The sequence below is a fragment of the Rhizopus microsporus genome (assembly GCF_002708625.1).
Source record: "Rhizopus microsporus ATCC 52813 unplaced genomic scaffold scaffold_1, whole genome shotgun sequence".
NCBI classification, from domain to species: Eukaryota; Fungi; Mucoromycota; class Mucoromycetes; order Mucorales; family Rhizopodaceae; genus Rhizopus; species Rhizopus microsporus.
This window is the reverse complement of record NW_019671916.1, coordinates 1,266,721-1,286,248: the sequence shown is the minus strand read 5'-3', so window position 1 is coordinate 1,286,248 and position 19,528 is coordinate 1,266,721. Positions and strand designations below refer to the sequence as shown.

The following is a 19,528-nucleotide window of genomic DNA, read 5'->3' as shown; positions in this document are numbered from 1 at the left end:
TATTCTTCCTTATCATCATCTGCAGGTAACGATATATTCTCTTTTTGTATTGATTTCTTTAATGGTGCTATATGTGTTCCCGTCACATCATGATCTATATGAAGTGATCTAGGTCTTGTTGCTGCTGATGATGAAGATGAAGGATTGTTTAGTGATATATCTGTAGCTGATTTCTTATGTTGAACGGTGGGCATATGATGATCATGTCGAATAGAGAATGCTTTTCTGAGACGATTCATTGTTTAAATAAATAATTAAAGGAAAGAAAGAACGAAAAAAAAAAAGATAAACAATTAAATGAATTCCTTTTTATAGTCTGTACCTTATTTGGGAATGATGAAACCTTACGAATAGGAGATGCTTATTGTCCATGATTTTCCTCTTGAGCTAGAAACTCAGGTATAGAAAATTTTCCATTTTAGTTCATTCGTGTAACAAACCACGGGCCAAAATAGATTTGTATTTTTAGGCAAATGAACAAAAATAAACAGGGCTTTTGACGATTTTCTTGGTGGCGTTCAAAGATTGCTTTAGCTATACAGATTTATGTGTGGCGTTAATTTCCATGAAAATAAATTGGGTTGTCAAGTGCTTTATGATTAAATCTTTAATATACTAGCTCTTCTTGCAAGAGACTCTAATTTGCAAAATTGCTGTCATTTCTTGTTGAATTAATGATCGTCACTTTGGTCAGCCAGTGTGACGTGCTCTCCTATGTTGAAGCACAGCTTTATTACTGCTTCTGCTAATCTGCCTTCAAGGAAAGAAAGTAGAATCAAATACGTGATGCATATACTCATGCTTCGAAGCATAGACTACAGTAGTCTTAAATAGCTACAAAATTATGTTGTGCCATTTTTCGAGCTTACTATCTTCCAATTACTCCTCCGAATTCATTGTTTCCCAGGGTAATAAGTCTGAGTACATCTCGCTACGCCAAGTGCCACCATTAACCCATTGTGTACCTCTTACTGTGTAAGATCCATTTTGTATGAATATAAATAATAGCAACATAGAGCTGTTAGCATGCACTCCAGCAAACACGCTTAATTCAAGCGTTCTCTTTACTATGCAAAAGAGCATCTAACTATATCTTCTTTTATACAATATTTATTGAGAAAATGTAAAATTAAACAAAGCTTTATTTGGTAGCTTACGCTAATTGACAACATATTCAATTTATACCACAAAACAGACTCGCTTCCCGCTAGGAGACTCGGTCATTCTGCATCTGAATGACCAAATTCATGGCAATGTTTACAGTATGTCGGCACATCTTTCCAATATACGTGAACAAAATATTGAGTAATACTAGAAGCACCGCAAAAATGCAAAAAGGTAATGTTCACCGAACTGCAAAATGCTCTTTTGAAAGACGGCTGGAAATTGTTCAAAAAACATAGTTTATATGTTCTTCCGAGAGCTATGCCAAGTATGTTTTATTTCTATTGATGACAGCATAATTTATATGTACAAGATGTTGTTATTTTTCTTTATTTATACTAATCTAAGCCGTTTGTGAGTATTGGTATCTTGTTCTTCATCGTCACTAATTAAATCAATCACATCTACATTTTGTTCTGCTTTTTGTATATTACTTCGAATAATAGCCTTATTGTCCATAGGACCATCTTCGTCTTCACTATTGCTATTGCTATTATCATCATCCAAATCATCCTCCTTAGTTACTGTAATCGTGCTGTGGTTATCTTTAAATTCTATCTCGGACACATTTTTAGGTAATGTCTTTAGCAATCCTTCAAAGAACAAATCATATCCAAGTTGTTCACTTGTTACTACATCATTGCAATGAGGACATGTCCACATAGGACGTTCCATTTTGTTGAGTAACAAATAATCATGTAAATCAAAGCACTACATACACGTACTTTTAGTATGCTGCCCTAAGTTTGTTTATATACAATATGACTTACGTCAATATGCTTGCACTTTATGCCTTTCGCTGGTATCTTAATCCTAGTCAATGTAATCGGGCACTTCAAACTCACTCTAAGTGTCTTTTGTTCTATCGCAATCTCATCGTCATCACTTTCATCTTTCTTCCCCAACAGTTTATCTATTGTCTCCTTCCCTTTCTGTATACTCAATGGTGTCTTTCGCACTTTTTCTACAATATAGTTTTCGCTTTCTCGTACATATAATCTAATACAAAAATTGAAAGACTGTCTATTATTAGCCATACATTTACATCTGCTATTACTAAAGTTACTTACACAAGCACAATCATCCTGATAGATTCTCAATACATTCGTTCCTTCTTGTAGTACGTTATTTAAGTCATACGCCTTGTCTTTTCCAGTCTGTATAGGTATGCGACCATCAACTCGCATTTTCTGTAACAAAAAAACATTAGATATTAGATCCTGTATTGTATGTGTATATATAGTTTGCTACCCTTTCTAAGTAAAGTTGCTTCCCATTCATTTCTGCTCTCATGTGCTCAGGCCACTCTACCTTCCTTTCTTGTGACTTCACATGCCATGCAGTAAAAAGAAATGTCAATGGTAACTTCTCTGGACTCTTTACTCGGTTATTTGTTTCATTAAATAAACTGGTAAAGTAGTTCTTTCCAATAAAGAATTGCTTTTCAGTCACTCGTTGACTATGTACTAGTCTAAAGGGTCCAAGGATAGCACTACTAGGGCGAAGGAAATCCGCAAGATCTTTTGAGTCTGAATCATTTGCCAATGCCGGTATAAGCCCTGTGGTCTTGTTTGGTAGAACCAATTGATCAAATGAAGGCTGAGATATGTTTGGTAAATATAAAGCATTTTGCTGACCAAAGCTACTGGTTGATGCTTGAGCTGTTCTAGGCTGTGTAGGTGACGTACTGCTACTACCACTATGTGTGGAAGAAATGCATAAGGGTATATTGTTACCATTGGTCAGGCGTACGGGTATAGACAAATCAGCAGTTGTTGGCAGCATAGCAGCTGTGCTTACAGCTTGAATTTCTGCTAAAGATATAGACGATGGTTGCTGCTGTGATTGTTGAGCCTGTTTTTGTAGGGCATTGCTATTGCCTACATTATTGGATGGTTGAGACTGAGCTTGTGTAGGCTGTATGTAAACAGGTGCTGACAGTTGCTGTTGTTGATTACTGATATTGTTATTGTTATTGAATTGCTGCTGCTGTGGTGATTGATAGCCTGGACTTATCTGCTGAGGAATAAATGAATTTTGTACTCTTTGCTGCATGCCTCTCTGCGGCATTTGTACAGCAGCAGCTAGCAGTTGTTGATTATAATACTTCCTTAATCGCTGCTCCTGCTCCTGTTGCTGCTGCAATAATTGCTGTTGCTTCTGATTTTGCTGCTGCTGCTGCTGTTGTTGTTGTTGCATTAATTGCTGCCATGCTACTATTTGACTTGAGTTGTAGGCATATTGCGTAGCTTGGGCATTTTGAGCTGTCGTTTGTTGTTGAACAATAGTAGGTGATGATATGGATCGCGGAAGGCCGCTAAAAGAAGCCCCTGGTTGAGTAGTAGGAGACTGTACAGTTTGTCCATGTTCATTTGCTCTCTGTAACTGCGGCGATCCTTGTTGCTGCTGTGGATCAAATCGCGATTTCGTGGGAGAAGCAGGCACCATATATTGTTTTATCGAATTAATTTTATTTAACCCTGGAGCCTGTTGCTGCAATTGCTGTGCTTTTTGTTGCAATCGTTGCTGAAACTGCTGCTGTGTTAGTTGTTGCGCTTGCTGTTGAGCCTGCTGTTGAGCCTGCTGCTGGGCTTTCTGTTGAGCCTGCTGTTGAGCCTGCTGCTGCAACAGCATCTGCTGGTACTGAAGCCAAGCCATCTGCTGTTGCTGTAAGATTGACGCTGAAAAGGTCGGATAATGTGACGTAAGTGGCGCTATCATCGGCTGCCCTTGGTTTATAAATATGGCCGGATGTGATCTCGTTGCAAATGAGGCCTGAACTGGAGATTGTGATAACACTCTTTGTTGGCTACGAACTGTCGCGGCTACAGTCGTTGCTGTTGGTGAAGGAGCATTTTGGATAGAAGTGCTCTGATTAGGTTGGTTTGCACATGTGTCCTTTTGGACCGTTCCAGTTGCAGGTTCACACACGCCAGCGAGAATTTCTCTTACGAGGTCATCATAATTTTTTGAAGTAGACAACCCTAACTGCTGAGGTTGTGCTAATGCAGGTGTTGTTGGCGTTGAGGGCCCTGAAGAAGTTGAGTTTAGAGGTGCAGCAGTAGGTGAATTAGCGGTTGATGTAGTAGTAGTGGCCATCGATGTGTTCTCTTTCTTCTTGTTCAAGACTTTAACTTTTAGTCCTTCGTATAATTCTTCGATTAACTTTTGAGAAATAAGGCTCAAGTTGGCTCGATTCTCGCTTGCCTTTTTCAAGATCTGTAAACCAGACCATGCTCCAAATGACTCTGCTGTTTCATAAATAGCTCTAAAGCACTTTAATAAAGCAGCTTCATAATGTGAATTATAAGCACGATTATCATTGATCCAAACAAGTAATTCATCGCAAGCACTGCCATATGAGCTGATTTTACGTAGTTCTTGTTCTATTTGCGCTAATCTAATCGTGTTTCTATCCTGATAAACAGTCTCTATATGTCTCACTGATAAAATATTGTTACTGCTATTGTTGTTGGTATGATCAGATTGATTGTGTGATCCTGTCAATGAATTATTTATAGATTGATGTGCTGATGTTGTCAGATCATTGTTCATTATGCTGAATACTACTTATGCAACACAAAATGAAAGTGCCAAAATCAGATATATTCTTATACTAAAGTTAATTATCTAATATTCTTACCTATGTTTGCGTGTTTATATATGTGTGTGTATTTGTATTTGAATAATATTCAGAAATAGAATAAAATAAAGAAAAATGGTTTAGATCTAAAAAACTTTCAACCACAAAATAAAAGAAATGTTTTACCTCAGTTTGAAAAGGGTATATGCTTTCAATTTACAATAACCAAAAGAAGAGGACAAAGAAATATATATCTCCCTTACTTGAAGGTAAAGAAGGACTAATGTTGGACAGCTCTTGGCGCACCACCACGCGCACCACCATTGTTCAACATATGACATCACGTTTTTTGTTCGGACAGTGAGTTTGCAAAATAGTGACGTTGCAAACCACTTAAGTGGTGCGCCAATGGTGCGCGAGCTGCTGACTTCACACTATCGTGTGTTAGTCGATAACAATTGTTAGTAGACAAATGCATTCTATTTGTTTTTTTTATAAATTATTTTTAATACATAATGGAGAAATCTATAGGGCATATTGCTGCGAATTTTTTTGTAACTGCTTTGTGATAAGGATTGATAAGTGGAAGTGGAAGTTTTGTTTGCCTTCCAGCCTTGGTTGTTACAGCTTGTATAAGGTAGAAATGGCTGTGGCAAAGGAAAATACTTATAACTGTCATGCTCGTGGGCTCTGTGGCAAATAGTACGAATAAACTACTTTGTATTTGTGGTGTGCCATCGACTGATATTTTCGAAAAGACTGCAATAGCATGACCAAAGGCATCCACTGCAATCTGCGGATGATCAATTGTGTTGAACCAATAATCTACAAGACATGGAGAAAGATTACATGATAAACCTTTTTTAAAGCTGTCACTATTATCCACTCTGTTTGCATATAAAGTATTTTTGTATTTTCAATAAGTTTTCATCATCTGTGCTTTTACTTCTTGCCATCTGCTTTGGTTATTGAAAATGGCCATGCTGATTGCTCCGAAGCCACAGTTTCCAACTTTATCAGGGTTGTAAACACACGCCATTGTTTCTTGCCGCATGTTGAATTCTTGACAAAAGCTTTTTACTATGTTGTTACTATTACTGCTTTGATATTTTGTCCTAGGTATGTAGGAAGTCGTTAGTAAGCTTATACACAAGATACATGCGTTTAACGTAGTACTTAGGCCCCCGTTAGATTTCTAGAATCGCTTGAATTATTATCAATCTCTAAGGTACTGTTTATAACAACTTCAATTAGTTTACTAATATTTCAGTCATACATTTTTTTCTTTGGTTGCTGTTTTCGGTTTTCTATAAGAAAATTACTATCAGACACTTGTTCTATAAACATTAATACTAACATTATCAATTACTTATCTGCCAATAACTTTTTTCTAGTTCTAATTTCGATTTTTTGTATTCAAGTTTTTCTCTCTTTTCTCTTCTTTTTTCTTTAGCTTTCTCTAATTTCGTTTTTTCTGCTTCTCTTTTTTTCTTATTTTCTTCATATAATTCTAACGCAATTGCCAATCGTTTTGTACTATGCTTTCTTCCTTTTGTACTAAGACTGGTTGGTGGTGGTAGTACATTCTCTAGTTTATATTCTGGGCCAAGTAGTTTTCTTTTACATCTGTCAGCTCCTTAAGAGCATTGACAAGACGTTGCTGACAGGTCATATTTGCGGTGATAGCTTGTATATCAGTGAGCATATTAGTGATATATACGTGCAAATCAAGAATTACTGGCTCTAAACGACACGCAGAACGACTTAGTACACAATTAGAACATTTGTTTTAATTTTAAGAATAAAAATCATGGCCTGTTACAAACGTTTCTGTGCTTCTTCTTTTTACTTAGTCTTTACGGTTTCTTCATCATTGCCGCTGTCTATTAAGATTTTTTTCTGTTCGTTTTGTATTTTATAGTTTTTTGTGTTGCTTTTTCATCATTTTTTTTTTTTTTTTTTCATTTTTATCTGTAATTTCTATATCTTCTGAATTTTATACAACTAGAAACTGAAACTTTGTTGTGCTTTTAATAGACAGCATTTATTTTTATTAGTATATTGTCTTTGTTAAAAATAGGATAATACATACATAAAGATTGATATTTAATGAACATGTTTTTTTTTTGTCAGCTAACTATAGCGAAAACTGATGGAGAAAAAGAGGAGGAAAAAGCTTATATTCTTGTTAAATAGTCTTTTGCTACTGTTTCTTGGAAGCACTAAAATTTTCTTGTACTACGCTTTCTAACTTTTTGCATTTTCAAACCACTTGTTTTCGTATTATCATGAGCATTTTCTAGCGTAGTATCTTTTGTAATGATGAATTTAGCTATGTTATTTATATAAGTGTAGTATATGTATGCCTTACCGTAATCTATCCACCATCAACGATCAACAATATTTAAGAGTATGATATCATATTGTGCCAGAATAGATAACATGGAATCTTATAATTAACGACATATGAGCAGGAACGACATTCAGAATTTTGACTATCACCTATTTTTGTTTTACTATACGCTATTTCTTTGTATATGCGATCCATAGCAAAACTTGTCACTTTGAATTCAAATTCTCTAAACCTGCACTCTGTATCTTTATTATACAGGCTTGCCTGTTTACCAAGCATCTCCACTTGTGCCTGCCCCTTTCTCCTCTCCCTTTTTTTGAAAAACAAAAATTAATCGTTTTTATAAACTTTCTATGTTGTAACTATACCTACCATGGCAAAATACCAATGATCAGTCTTTGATGTCACAGTGGATATCTTGCCAGATGATATTCTTCCAAGGGCAGTCTTGATTGCAGCATGTGCACTTTTAACCCGGTTGGTTGTTTTATTGCCAAAGTGTGCATATCTATTGACATAGATTCCAGCCCAGCGCTCACGTTCTTAGAGCATACTTAAATGAAAGAACAGAAAATCATGTTAATACTGTTACCTAGGATATGCTAATAGCTGTGACTTATCTACTTACGCTTTCAAGTACTCTACTCCCTTACTGCCAGCATCTTTATAGTGACCAGGGGCTTTGAGAAATTTCTCAAACTCTTCGATACTCTTGTTCATCTCCTCGTTAGTCTTGCAAAAAGCAATTTTCTTGAGCGCTTCTTCTAATTGTAGTTCCAAAACGTTTCTGTGAGCAGGAAGACTCAGGAGTAAACGTTTCTCCGATGTTAGTGATAAAGTTCCTCTGCAAATGAATAAAGCAGAGGAGACGACCAGAAAGAGGAAACACTGCCTTAATAACGTTGTTCACGGATTTGCCGTTATCCGTAACAAAAACTTCTGGATATCTATGCTGTGTTGTGGGCCAAATGGATTCTTTCAATTGTTGAAATATCCAGGTATACGTTGTTTCCAGTTCATTGTTCATCCAAGCACTATCAACAGGAAACGTTTGCAAGTTCCCTCTGCCGGACGAAGTACTTGTCACATTTGATGTGCCAGCAATATTGATGAATGTCAACTTGTGCGTATTTGTTTTATACGTGGCATCGACAGCAATTGAATCGGGCATGGCTCTTGCTTTCTTGATAACTTCTTCGTGAGTGAAAAACACAGAACAAATTCAGTTTCCTGAGTCCAAGGTGAACCTGATGAAGTAGCCTTTCTCTTGAAAGTAAAGGATAAAGACATACATTTCCTTTGACGTTTCGTTTTTGAAAAAAAAAAGAAGCTCTTGGTATTGTATATATCCTTTTTAAGAACGTTTGTAATTCCATTGACCTGCAAAGCCTATTTTTTTTAAATTGTTAAGTACTGATATTTTGCATAGGAAAATGGATATAGAATTTATTATTAATAAAAGAAACTTACTTGCATTACGGTTTCAACGCGGTTTGCCGTGGTTAATGAAAACGTTTGTATGATAAGGGTCATTATTTCTGCTGATTGCTTTCCGTGAACAGAGTATGTAGTACGACAAGATGGGATAGGATGATTGTGTTTGCCACACATATCAGAAACCTTTAAACCGCCGAAAGGGGAAGTATTGGACTTGATGAAACAAGAACAACCATTTCTCTGCGTATTCTTCTTTACAAGCTTCTTGCCAGTGTCCTCCTCTTATCTTCTTCTTCATTAACAAACTCAATTTCTTTTTCCTGAGAGCTTTTCTTTTCTGCCTTGTACTCTCCATGATGCTTGCAGGCAAGGGCAAGGTGCGATTCCTTGGGATTAGAACGGACAGTGACCAAAACAACGTTCCACTTCTTGTCAAAATCAGCAGCAGCATTGCGAATTTCAGCAATACCGGCAAACTGACTACCGATTTCAAATTTCTGACAAAACCCAGCTTTCATTTTTGCATATTAGCTTGAACCAAGTTTATAAGGTCTTTGTTAATGTTGTTGCTCATAGTAAAACTTTTTGTAAAAATGAGGTGAAAAAAAGGTGTAAGGACGGCTGTATTTTGCTTTATTAAAGATAATAAATCTACATTCAGCCTCGTTGTGTCTCAGCAAGTGATAACTTCATGTAGTCTTATTGTTTGAAGGATATACAACAAGAAAGCATAGCATTGTGAGTTAAAGCTCCGAATCAGGAACGAGTTAAGCTCTGTCACCAAGCATACCACTCGCGCACCACTAAAGTGGTATGTAACGTCAATATTTCGCAAACTCACTGTCCGAACAAAAAACGTAACATCATATTTTGAACAATAGTGGTGCGCGTGGTGGCGCGCCAAGAACTGTCCTATTTTAATACAAGATGAACTCAACGGCAAGTTTAGCTGCCCAAACTGCTTCGCAGCTATTACACGATATTGCGCAAAGCGTCATGGTTATTAAGGGAAACCCTGTGTTGCAAGTGAATGCCGTTGAATCTTTGGTAGGTCGGTGCCCCAAAGGAAAAATAAGAACGATCATGCAAGAAATTTTGCAATTACTTTGTCAGTATAATCGCATTTTCCACAGCAAATTTCTTGGTTTAAAGTTACAAATACTTCCCTCCGCTATGTCGCCGGATATTGCAATCGCGAACAAATCTGTGGCGGAGACCATCCAATGCAACTTTCAGCAAAAACATTGATGCCATCAACCTTTTCAAATTGTCACTAATTCTCCAAGCACCTTTGCTACAAGTGAAGCTTCCACTGTTCTGTATGTTTACGGCATACCGGGCCGTAGTAGCCCAAAGTCACCAGTTTGTCCATAACGTCACAATCTCACTGCTTCCCTCTCTCGATTACTGCCAAGGAAATAATCCCTGGGCACAGTTAAGCTTAATTTAACTATAGAACATACTTGCACTGTAGACAATTACGAGTATAACTGAAAAAGACCAATAAAAGAACATTCTTTGCTATTATATATTCACTTTGACAGTTTATTTATAAAGCCTTCTTCTTTTCTGTTAGTCCTTTTCTACGATTCTCTGCAAGTGATCATCGATTTCCTCTGTTGATAGTGTACGGAAATCTGTATTGTCTTTGGTAACGATACCAATTTCAAGTTCTGCTGCCTTGAAATCAACTGCCAATACATTGGATAAAGTAGTAATGGCAAGCTATTCATAGCCCAATTGTAGTTAGCAATCTTTTCATTCATTTTACAATAGTCATACTCTAATTTACCTCGATGGTATCTTCCATATTTAATTCTGGGTTCTTTTTCAGTTTCTTTTCCAGGTAATTCAGTGCTTCCTGTTGTTTAGCTCCTGCAGCAGTTGCTTTATAACCAACAAAATATCCAGCTGGATCACACTTGTATAATTGAGGTCCAAGCTCATCATCGTATCCAATTAAAATCATTGCTAATAAAGAAATAAGACTTCTTATCGATGCATACATGCAGCAGTAACTTACAAACACCATAAGGTCTCATGGCTGCTTGTTGTGTATAAACTTGATTAATGTTGGCAACTCTCTTTGCAAGCATGTCAGTTGGGATCTCGTATCCATATTTATAACGAAATTCAGCGGCTTCTTGACGAGCTCTTGTTACTTGAGAACGTGCATCAGCTAAAAGGAGTTGATATAAGTATCTTTATATGAATATATATATATATATATTATATTGATAATTACCAATCATGCCAGTCATAACACAACCAATCTTGGGTGTCAATTTGAATACATGAGTAATAGTAGAGGGGTCTAATAATTTATCCTATAATTCCAATCAATCACCATCGTCATCTCTTAGTTACTCTTCACTTACAGGAATCTTCTTTTGAGTGACAATAACACAACCATCACGCCCACGAACACCAACTGAAGTAATGCCACTGTTTGAAATGGCCTTGAAGGCATACTCTGTTTATAAGGTCAGAAATGAACAGTGTTATAGAACGGTGTTGTAAGTTTGATATGTTACCAACTTGGTATAAACGTCCTTCAGGTGAGAAAATTGTAATATGACGATCGTAACCAGCACCAGAACCACGACTCATTTTATATTATTTGAATATAAAGAAAGAGAAATACACTTTCTAAAAAAAAAAAAAGCACTCAAAAACGTTCAACACGCGTTCCTATTGACACGCAATCCAAAGGCGATGACGTAGACGTAGTGGCGGGTAATTTTGGGCCACTGTATTTAAGGATGTGCGGGCGCGCAATTATTTTTTCTCAACCTGATCACTTATAACTTACAGTGTAGTTTATTAATTGACAAATTGAAGGGTTTATCTACGTGAGTATCTTCTACTGCTATTATTACTTCTGGATCTGTTGCTATATGAACTAAGGCTTATATCTCTTTTATAACTTCTTTCTGGGCTAGTACTAGAGCTTCTTGATCGCTTTGATCTGCCCCTTTTACTTAAGCTTCTTTCGTATGAGCGCCTTCTAGGGCTTCTACTAACGCTTCTATCCATATTGCGCCCTCTTATGCCTGTATCTCTTACAAGACTCCTTTCACTACTGATGCTTCTGCTATAACTACGGCCTCTGCTTTTATCATCTCTACTGAGACTTCGATTGCGACTATGGCTACGGAGCCTGCGACGATCAACACTTCTACCACGATCAACACTGCGGCCACGACTGTCACTACTTCTACTTCTGCTACTATTTCTAGACGCACTACTTGAGCTTCTGCTTACACTTCTTCTTCGTCGTTGAGGATATGGACTCGAGCTTCTTCTCCTTCTTCTCCTTCTTCTGTTTCTTGAAGGGCTTCTACTGGCACTACTCGATGAGCTGAGGCTACTTCGGCTCTCAGAACTTGAGCTTCTACTACGACTTCTGCTGCTGCTGCTACTACTGCTGCTACTACTTGAATAAGATGATGAAGTGCTTACTGTACTGCTTCCACTGTCACTCTCACTACCAGAATCGCTCTCACTACTGCTATCGCTGCTACTTTCTGACGAACTAGAATACGATCTATACATTCAAATGTTCAATTATGGTTCAATCACTAAATAGAGTCCTTTCATTACCCTCTTCTCTTTCGCTCCTTCTTCTTTTTCTTAAGTATTTTGTCTGCTAATCCTTTTTTGTCTTGAAGTTCTTTTGGAAGCTCAGGCTGGTATAACTTGAGTGGTTTCTTTAATTGCTGGGTACGACTTGGCCTACTTCTGTAGCTTCTGTCCTTTTTACATTGATATGTCTAGGTCATGAATGTATTAACAAAATGGATCAGATGATCAGTCTAGTTTTACCCAATGACCACGTTCCAAACATTTCTGACATTGTACTGATGCTGACGAAGGCTGACTGCCTAATCCTTGATATCTAAAAATGGATCAGTCCTTTTTCTCGACTTTTGATACGTCACAAAAGGATATACCTTGGACCCGTTCGCCACATGCGATTTAAAAAAGGATGCAGACAAGAAAAATTGTTGCTTTGATGGAAGATATCACGTGAGTTATGAATGACGTACTTTTTAATTCTTTTTCAACGTCCGATAACCTTTACATATCAGGCCCGCCTTTTTTTTAGCCTTTTATTTCATTTCATATACAAATACTATGGTAAGAGGCTACTTTAAACTGTCCCTCAGTCACGTTCCCCCTTCGTCTCTCTGTATTGAAATGTTTTCTTTTCTTTTCTGGAAAACTTTTTCTCTTAAGTGAAAGCTGAAAGAGAATTAATAGAAAAGGGGAACGTGATGAAATGGCTGTTGCGTGTCAGATGAAGGAATGGGAACAGGACTAAAATTTCATTCGCTGTATAGTCCTCTGGCGTCTCTACTGATAACGAATGTCTTGTAAAGTACAACGAACTCAAGCTTCGTAAGACCTTCAAGTACATCATCTACAAGCTGTCTGGTAAAGTTTTTCCTCACAAAAATATTTAGTGCGTACTAATAATAAGAATAGATGATAATAAACAAATTGTCGTTGAAAAAGCTGTCGAAAGTGGCTCTTATGATGACTTTTTGAATGATCTCCCTGAAAACGTGCCTCGTTATGCTGTCTATGATTTTGACTATGTTAAGACTGACGAAGGTCAAAGAAACAAGATTACTTTCTTCTCTTGGTAAATTTTATTTTCATTTTATTTCTCGCGTGTTTTTTGACTAAACCAATCATATAGGAGTCCCGATTCTTCCAGAGTCCGTGATAAGATGTTGTATGCCTCTAGCAAGGACTCTCTCCGTAGACAGCTCCAAGGTATTGCTGTTGAAATTCAAGGAACTGATTCTTCTGAGGTAATAGCAAAAAAAACCTTTTTTATATATTGCTTGGCTGAAAATTTTATTTTTAAAATAGGTCGCTTATGAAAGTGTCCTCGAAAAGGCTCAACGTAGCTCTTAAGAATATCTCTATTGAATAACAATAAAAGCAAAGGAATATAATCTTTTTTCTTTTTCTTTTTCATATTCTCATTTTGTTGCTAAGCAAGGAAAGGGAGAGGAATATGTGACACGGTGATACAAGTACTATTGTCATGTAAACGAATTACTTTATTTAACATTTGTGTTGCTATTACTACTACTACTACTGCTGCTGCTGCTACAGTTACTACCACCAAGGTTATTCAAATGCATGGGATTCAATGAGGGCAATGAAGGCAATGCAGATGATTTATCAGTAGCATCTTTCTTAAAGTCTCTTTGATATTGCTTATCGGCCAGCGATGCCAGCATATCGATGGAAGGAGATGTTGGTGAGTATGCTTGACGGGGATCTCGAGCTGCCAAGACAAGGTCACGGTCAATTTCTTGTTCTGTCAAGCCCAGTGTGAGAGAACTTATGGTCGAAGGTCTTTCGGGTGGCATCCAATCGGCCAAACGATCATCATCTGAATAATCTGTTATACATTTAATATCACTATTATTAAAAGATAGGTTTACTTACTTTGATGACTTGTATAATACTCTTGTTCTAATTTGCTAATCTTGCGCTGTACATTCTCTATCATTACTCGTCGTAGTGTCAATTTATCCCACTAAAGAACGAATGTGTAAAGGGGATTAGCACATTCAAATAAAAAGGAGAATACTTACATAATATTGTGAATAAGCGCATTCCCTTTGAGAATTGAACAGGTTATAGACAACTCCCTCTGCTAAGGATCTACGCATTTTGGCAACAATCAACATTTTATTACGCTTATCTTCAATCTTGGCAAGTAGCTTGTGATATTCTGCATGCGATCCATCTCTGACTGCCTTTTCTATTTTATCCAACTCATTCAATCTATAAGCTAATGTTAATTTCCTTTTATTTGCATACTTCTTATTCATACTTTTCTTTAATCGTATTTTCCCTTTCTGCCTTTCTTGCTTCTTTTGCCTCCTTGGATACTCTTTGAGATGAATTTCTAAGCTCACGTTCGTTTTCTTCTTGCTTAAAAGATTCAAGCTTTGCGTTGGCTTGTCTCTTATTGCTTGCTTTACTTACTGCCTTTCTTTTCCTCTTTTTAGACTCTGCTGTCTCATATTCACTTGACTCTACAGAGTGTGATCGCGTATTGTTAGATTCTTCTTCAGATACTCCTCCTTCCATCGTTGTAGATGACGGTGAAACTGAACGAGTTGCTCGACCAGATCTTCTTGGCTGTATTCTATCCTCTCCTAAAGTATGTTCTTCTGTTCTACTATAAGTGCTATTGGTCGACATGATACTATATTGTATAATATATATGTATGTGTGTATGTATGAAAAAGAGGAAAGAAGGAAAATTGTTTGGTTTTTCGATCGGTCATTCAACATTTTAAGCTCAAAAGTCTCCGCTTTAATTATCGGTTCGTCTTTCAATTGAACTTGTTTTTTTCTCTTTTTCTTTTTTTTTGTTTGTTTTATTTCTTCAAGGGTAACAAAAAAGAGAAGAGCTACAATGGTAACCAACACAACCGATCGCCTCACTCGCCTTCGTGAGCAAATGAAAACACATGGAATTGATGTCTTGTAAGAGAAGTCGCATAAACAGTATACTATTCATGCTAAACGACGTGTCTCTTTTTTTTCTATAGCCTCGTGCCTTCGGAAGATGCACACCAGGTACATATACAGTGAAATCACACGATGCTGATGATTAATGATTATAAATAGAGCGAATATATAGCTGAATGTGACCAACGTCGTCATTGGATTAGTGGTTTTACTGGTTCTGCTGGTATATAATAAAAATGGGGGCATTGATGTTTGAGCTCTTATCATTCACTAGGATTCGCCATTGTTACTATGACAAATGCCTCGTTATTCACTGATGGTAGATATTTCTTGCAAGCATCTCAGCAGCTGGATGACAATTGGACTTTGATGAAACAAGGCCTCCCTGGTGTACCGACTTGGCAAGAATATTTAGTAAAGGTAAGTAAATAAAAGAGGGTAATTTATTGCAAAAGTGGAACGTAATGAATTCCATTTATGTAGAATATCAGCGCCGGTTCTCGCATTGGACTTGATCCCACACTTATAAGTGGAGGTAAACAGTTTTGTGTCCTTTCCTTATTTGATAATTTAGACTTACTCTTTAATGTGTCTATACATAGCTGATGCCCACCAAATCTCTGCTCAGTTAGAACCCACTGGTTCTACTCTCGTTCCTATCCAAGAGAACTTGGTTGACGTTGTCTGGGGTAAGGAAAGACCCGAAGCTCCAAAGGATAAGGTGTTTGTGCAACCAGTCAAGTATGCAGGTAAACAAAAGGGTCAAGTATTTCTTTATATGGAATGTAACACTACAAAGGTAAATCCGTTCAGGACAAGCTCAAAGAATTACGTGACCATATTGTGGATCAGAACGCATATGGCACCGTTGTATCGGCCTTGGATGAAATTGCTTGGTTGTACAACTTGAGAGGGTCAGATATTGAATGTAACCCTGTCTTTTTCTCATATTCGATTATCACCGAGCATGAAGCAATTCTATATATTGATCTTGACAAATTAACAGATGATGTCAAGGAGCACTTGAATGCAGCACAAGTCACAGTTGAACCTTACTCCAAATTTTTCGACAATCTTACTCAACTGAAGCCAAAGCTGGGTGAAAAGAAGTTACTAGTAAACAACAAGACAAGTTTAGCCGTCGAAGTGGCTGTTGGCGAAGTAAGCAAAGCATGAACGATCGAAATTTGGTACTGATTGAATGATAGGAAAACGTGATTGAAAAAAGATCGTTCATTACAGATGCCAAGGCTATCAAGACAAAGGAAGAATTAGACGGTATGCGTGCATGCCATCTTCGTGATGGTGCTGCCCTTGTACAATATTTTGCTTGGCTTGAACAAAAGCTCCATGCTGGGGAGCGTATTGATGAGGTCGAAGCTGCTGATCGCTTAGAGCAATTCCGTGCTGTTCAAGCACATTACGTGGGCTTATCATTCGATACCATTTCTTCTACTGGCCCCAACGGTGCCATCATTCATTACAAGCCAGAGAAGGAGACATGCAAAGTGATTGACCCAAACTTGATTTATCTTTGTGACTCTGGTGGACAATACCTGGATGGTACAACGGATGTCACTCGTACGTATCACTTTGGCGTACCGACTGATTACGAGAAGCGATGCTTCACCCGTGTTCTTCAGGGACATATTGCCATTGACCAGGCCGTATTCCCCAAGGGCACAACCGGATACCTATTAGATCCTTTTGCTCGTCAATTCCTTTGGCAGGATGGTTTGAACTTCTTACACGGCACCGGACACGGTGTTGGCTCATTCTTGAATGTTCACGAGGGCCCTCATGGCATTGGCATCCGTATTGCTTACAACGATACACCTCTTGCTGCTGGCATGACAGTAACAGATGAACCTGGTTATTATGAAGATGGCAAGTTTGGTATCCGTATTGAAAATGTGATCATTGTCAAGGATGTCGAGACACCTAACAACTTTGGCGGTCGTGGATACCTTGGCTTTGAACACGTCACCATTGTGCCTATTGGGCGTAACCTGATTGATGTTGATTTGTTATCTCCTTCAGAAAGAAAGTGGGTAAACGACTACCACCAAGAATGCTTGATCAAATTAAGCCCTCTTGTGACTCACGATGAACTAGCAATGGAATGGTTAAAGAAGGAAACCTTGCCTATTTAATCATTTTTTCAATAAAACATTTTTTGTTGCTGATGTTCAAAATCATTTTTTTTATGTAATGGAGCTAATCTTGACAGAAAGGATTCAGGCATGTGTAAAATCAGCTCTGAATAACTCCAGTTTTCCAGAAAAATACAAAAAGGAAGCAAAGAGCATTATAAATATTGAACTAGAGGATTCAAAAGAACATCCCATTTCACTTGATTTACTTAGACAGCTACCGAAATTAACTGGTAAATAAGACAACGAAAGAGAGAGAGAATCTTGAAGCTAAATACAGTCTAGATGTCTATTTACATGAACTTATGAAAGGAAGTGGGGTTTATATTCAGCCTAAACCTGTCAAAACAAAGGTAAAAGATGGCTACACTGTATCTCTTAACTAACCCTCCGACAAGAATCCAGAATTTGAAGCATACATGGAGAAACTACGACAAGAACAAAAAGAGAGAGAATATGCTCAAATGGTTGAATCTGCTATAACATCAAAGGATGAGAAATTCAATTTGGGCATCCAGTCTGATGATATTAAAGAGATCAAGACTCATATCATTTCAATATGTAACATCCTCTTTTCTATGGCTGCTGTCTTTGCTGCTTGTTATAAAGCTGCTCAATCAATGGTCAATGATTATGGCATGGTAAATATTCTTCTTTTTGTGCCCTTGATGACTAAATATCTTTTTTGTCTAGCAAATATTAATAGGATTATCTGGTGCAGTAATGATTGGCATTGTTGAAGGAATATTATATACAAAATATGCATTTGATGCAACAAAAGTGGATAAAAGGAAGAAAAAGAAGAAGCATAGAATCACTACTTTATAAATGAAATATACCGTATTCAGAGATTATTCGTACATCGATCAGTAATTACACTTTTGTTAACTATCAACCTTTTTTATACATAAAATGAGCTTGATATTTTTGAGATTTGGATGTGGTCAACACTTATAAGCAATACGTAACTGAAACACTAATCATTCTTTTGCTTCTTGTGGGCTCTCTTATTATTATCTGTTGTTTGAAATTATCATTTTTCTATAATTGTAATTTCTAAATAACACATAACACATCACTCTAATAACACACTATTATAACACATAACACACTTAACACACTATTATGTACTGGAATTAGAAAAAAAATACGCCGGAATATACGTCGGAAAATATGCAACACAAACTTTTACCGGAAATTAGCCGCACATTGAGTCTTTTTTTACAATTTGTTCGAACCGAGCCTTGGATTACAATCATATGAACCTTCCCCTTTCTCTCTCTCTCTCTCTCTCTTTCTCTCCTGATATTCATTTTTACAATAAAGTCCTTTTTAAAAGAATTAGGTATGGACATGCCTTAAAAAAGAGAATAAAAGGCCAATTCATATAGCCCCTGTTCACTAACATCGTGTTCCCATTTTGACGCTTATTAGAAAAAAAAATGGAAAACAACAACCAAAGTACAACCAACTGCTCTTCCTGCTATGCACCTTTACCCGTTGACTCACGTTATCGTACCTGCCAAATATTCAGAGAACGAGTAGCAGCATCTCGCCGCAGACGTCGTGCCGAAGACCAACAAGAAGAAGCTGGCGTTGCTACTAGACCTAGAGGCAGACCAAGAAGAACAGTCGAGTCCGTTGATGCTGAAGGTAGACCCAGAGGCAGACCAAGAAGAACAGTCGAGTCTGCTGATACTGAGAGTAGACCCAGAGGCAGGCCCAGACCTGACCATGCCAACAGTATGCCAGCCGCATGCATCTCACAGTTATCCCGCCTTCGTTCTTTGGACCTTGGACGTATGGACAAGGAATGCTCACACTGTCACGCCCTACACTGGATTGATGAAAGGCAAGAGACATCTTCGATGAGAAATCCTAGCTGGGAGTCATGCTGCAAGCAAGGATCAGTCCAGTTGCAACTATTACCTGATCCACCTGAATACTTGAAGGACTTGCTCGAACGCACGGACACCCAAGGCCGTCACTTTAAAGACAACCTTCGTCAATATAACGCTGCCTTTGCTTTTACTTCGTTGGGCTGCGATATTGTTTCGCCTGAGGATCGTGCCAACAACAACAACAACAACAGCAGCAGCAGCAGCAGCAACAACAATAACAATAGAGGTGGATTAAACGCCTTCCAGATCCATGGCGCACTTTGCCACCGTCAAGGCCCCCTTGACTCCAGTTGAAGGCAATGAGCCTTCCTACGTCCAGCTATATATACTTGATCCTTCCTATGCCGCTGAAAGAAGACAAGCACGAAACAGCAACCTTGATCCTGAGATCGTTAGGGAGCTTTCGGTCATGCTTGCTCAATGTAACCCC

The 19,528-nt window shown here is 37.7% G+C and overlaps 10 protein-coding genes across 10 annotated transcripts; 4 read left to right on the top strand and 6 right to left on the bottom strand.

Moving 5' to 3' along the window:
* Window positions 1-1,349: 1,349 nt before the first annotated feature.
* RHIMIDRAFT_296725 (zf-MIZ-domain-containing protein) lies at window positions 1,350-2,291 on the bottom strand (the record flags this gene model as incomplete). Its single annotated transcript, XM_023614261.1, has 3 exons — window positions 1,350-1,875; window positions 1,935-2,183; window positions 2,235-2,291. Coding segments are annotated over 3 exons (684 nt in total), but the record flags the coding sequence as incomplete, so codon positions are not given.
* Window positions 2,292-5,077, bottom strand: RHIMIDRAFT_7364 (uncharacterized protein). The gene is made up of 2 exons (XM_023615624.1): window positions 4,934-5,077; window positions 2,292-4,807 (listed from the first exon to the last, which is right to left on the bottom strand). Exon 2 carries the CDS (start codon window positions 4,717-4,719, stop codon window positions 2,371-2,373), a length of 2,349 nt encoding a protein of 782 aa, XP_023471127.1. The 5' UTR covers window positions 4,720-4,807; window positions 4,934-5,077; the 3' UTR covers window positions 2,292-2,370.
* Window positions 5,078-7,430: 2,353 nt separating this feature from the next.
* RHIMIDRAFT_310142 (uncharacterized protein) lies at window positions 7,431-8,434 on the bottom strand (the record flags this gene model as incomplete). The annotated part of the gene is made up of 4 exons (XM_023614631.1): window positions 7,988-8,434; window positions 7,729-7,944; window positions 7,473-7,608; window positions 7,431-7,451 (listed from the first exon to the last, which is right to left on the bottom strand). Exons 1-4 carry the CDS (start codon window positions 8,269-8,271, stop codon window positions 7,431-7,433), a joined length of 657 nt encoding a protein of 218 aa, XP_023471126.1. The 5' UTR covers window positions 8,272-8,434.
* A 1,614-nt stretch (window positions 8,435-10,048) lies between these two features.
* RHIMIDRAFT_7279 (N-terminal nucleophile aminohydrolase) lies at window positions 10,049-11,198 on the bottom strand. The gene is made up of 6 exons (XM_023615612.1): window positions 11,072-11,198; window positions 10,916-11,010; window positions 10,783-10,864; window positions 10,561-10,716; window positions 10,330-10,508; window positions 10,049-10,262 (listed from the first exon to the last, which is right to left on the bottom strand). Exons 1-6 carry the CDS (start codon window positions 11,145-11,147, stop codon window positions 10,110-10,112), a joined length of 741 nt encoding a protein of 246 aa, XP_023471125.1. The 5' UTR covers window positions 11,148-11,198; the 3' UTR covers window positions 10,049-10,109.
* A 599-nt stretch (window positions 11,199-11,797) lies between these two features.
* On the bottom strand, window positions 11,798-12,638 carry RHIMIDRAFT_288317 (uncharacterized protein; the record flags this gene model as incomplete). The annotated part of the gene is made up of 5 exons (XM_023613554.1): window positions 12,491-12,638; window positions 12,363-12,435; window positions 12,141-12,310; window positions 12,029-12,084; window positions 11,798-11,973 (listed from the first exon to the last, which is right to left on the bottom strand). The coding sequence occupies exons 1-5, from the start codon at window positions 12,508-12,510 to the stop codon at window positions 11,798-11,800; spliced, it is 495 nt and encodes a 164-aa protein (XP_023471124.1). The 5' UTR covers window positions 12,511-12,638.
* A 15-nt stretch (window positions 12,639-12,653) lies between these two features.
* RHIMIDRAFT_288316 (uncharacterized protein) lies at window positions 12,654-13,577 on the top strand. Its single transcript, XM_023613553.1, has 5 exons — window positions 12,654-12,825; window positions 12,881-12,974; window positions 13,026-13,185; window positions 13,243-13,357; window positions 13,419-13,577. The coding sequence occupies exons 1-5, from the start codon at window positions 12,820-12,822 to the stop codon at window positions 13,461-13,463; spliced, it is 420 nt and encodes a 139-aa protein (XP_023471123.1). The 5' UTR covers window positions 12,654-12,819; the 3' UTR covers window positions 13,464-13,577.
* A 64-nt stretch (window positions 13,578-13,641) lies between these two features.
* Window positions 13,642-14,842, bottom strand: RHIMIDRAFT_253878 (uncharacterized protein). Its single transcript, XM_023611057.1, has 3 exons — window positions 14,398-14,842; window positions 14,156-14,348; window positions 13,642-14,097 (listed from the first exon to the last, which is right to left on the bottom strand). Exons 1-3 carry the CDS (start codon window positions 14,769-14,771, stop codon window positions 13,999-14,001), a joined length of 666 nt encoding a protein of 221 aa, XP_023471122.1. The 5' UTR covers window positions 14,772-14,842; the 3' UTR covers window positions 13,642-13,998.
* A 146-nt stretch (window positions 14,843-14,988) lies between these two features.
* Window positions 14,989-17,197, top strand: RHIMIDRAFT_195379 (putative Xaa-Pro aminopeptidase P; the record flags this gene model as incomplete). The annotated part of the gene is made up of 8 exons (XM_023606033.1): window positions 14,989-15,059; window positions 15,125-15,152; window positions 15,204-15,267; window positions 15,319-15,464; window positions 15,528-15,579; window positions 15,647-15,793; window positions 15,844-16,205; window positions 16,253-17,197. 8 exons carry the CDS (start codon window positions 14,989-14,991, stop codon window positions 17,195-17,197), a joined length of 1,815 nt encoding a protein of 604 aa, XP_023471121.1.
* A 58-nt stretch (window positions 17,198-17,255) lies between these two features.
* RHIMIDRAFT_232843 (uncharacterized protein) lies at window positions 17,256-18,025 on the top strand (the record flags this gene model as incomplete). The annotated part of the gene is made up of 4 exons (XM_023607824.1): window positions 17,256-17,430; window positions 17,483-17,550; window positions 17,596-17,838; window positions 17,891-18,025. The coding sequence occupies 4 exons, from the start codon at window positions 17,256-17,258 to the stop codon at window positions 18,023-18,025; spliced, it is 621 nt and encodes a 206-aa protein (XP_023471120.1).
* A 614-nt stretch (window positions 18,026-18,639) lies between these two features.
* Window positions 18,640-19,392, top strand: RHIMIDRAFT_243485 (uncharacterized protein; the record flags this gene model as incomplete). Its single annotated transcript, XM_023609948.1, has 1 exon — window positions 18,640-19,392. The coding sequence occupies one exon, from the start codon at window positions 18,640-18,642 to the stop codon at window positions 19,390-19,392; it is 753 nt and encodes a 250-aa protein (XP_023471119.1).
* Window positions 19,393-19,528: the final 136 nt, after the last annotated feature.

What these genes read in the sequence shown, in the direction of transcription:
- RHIMIDRAFT_253878 (XM_023611057.1), bottom strand. Translation starts at nt 14,771, where the DNA reads ATGTCGACCAATAGCACTTATAGTAGAACAGAAGAACATACTTTAGGA. An exon ending in GAAAATACGATTAAAGAAAA is followed by an intron (nt 14,349 to 14,397) that starts GTATGAATAAGA and finishes ATTAGCTTATAG; the next exon opens with ATTGAATGAGTTGGATAAAA. An exon ending in GCGCTTATTCACAATATTAT is followed by an intron (nt 14,098 to 14,155) that starts GTAAGTATTCTC and finishes TTCGTTCTTTAG; the next exon opens with TGGGATAAATTGACACTACG.
- RHIMIDRAFT_7279 (XM_023615612.1), bottom strand. Translation starts at nt 11,147, where the DNA reads ATGAGTCGTGGTTCTGGTGCTGGTTACGATCGTCATATTACAATTTTC. An exon ending in AGGACGTTTATACCAAGTTG is followed by an intron (nt 11,011 to 11,071) that starts GTAACATATCAA and finishes CCTTATAAACAG; the next exon opens with AGTATGCCTTCAAGGCCATT. An exon ending in CATGAGACCTTATGGTGTTT is followed by an intron (nt 10,509 to 10,560) that starts GTAAGTTACTGC and finishes TTTCTTTATTAG; the next exon opens with CAATGATTTTAATTGGATAC.
- RHIMIDRAFT_7364 (XM_023615624.1), bottom strand. Translation starts at nt 4,719, where the DNA reads ATGAACAATGATCTGACAACATCAGCACATCAATCTATAAATAATTCA.
- RHIMIDRAFT_288316 (XM_023613553.1), top strand. An exon ending in AAGATTACTTTCTTCTCTTG is followed by an intron (nt 13,186 to 13,242) that starts GTAAATTTTATT and finishes CCAATCATATAG; the next exon opens with GAGTCCCGATTCTTCCAGAG. An exon ending in AAGGAACTGATTCTTCTGAG is followed by an intron (nt 13,358 to 13,418) that starts GTAATAGCAAAA and finishes TTTTTAAAATAG; the next exon opens with GTCGCTTATGAAAGTGTCCT.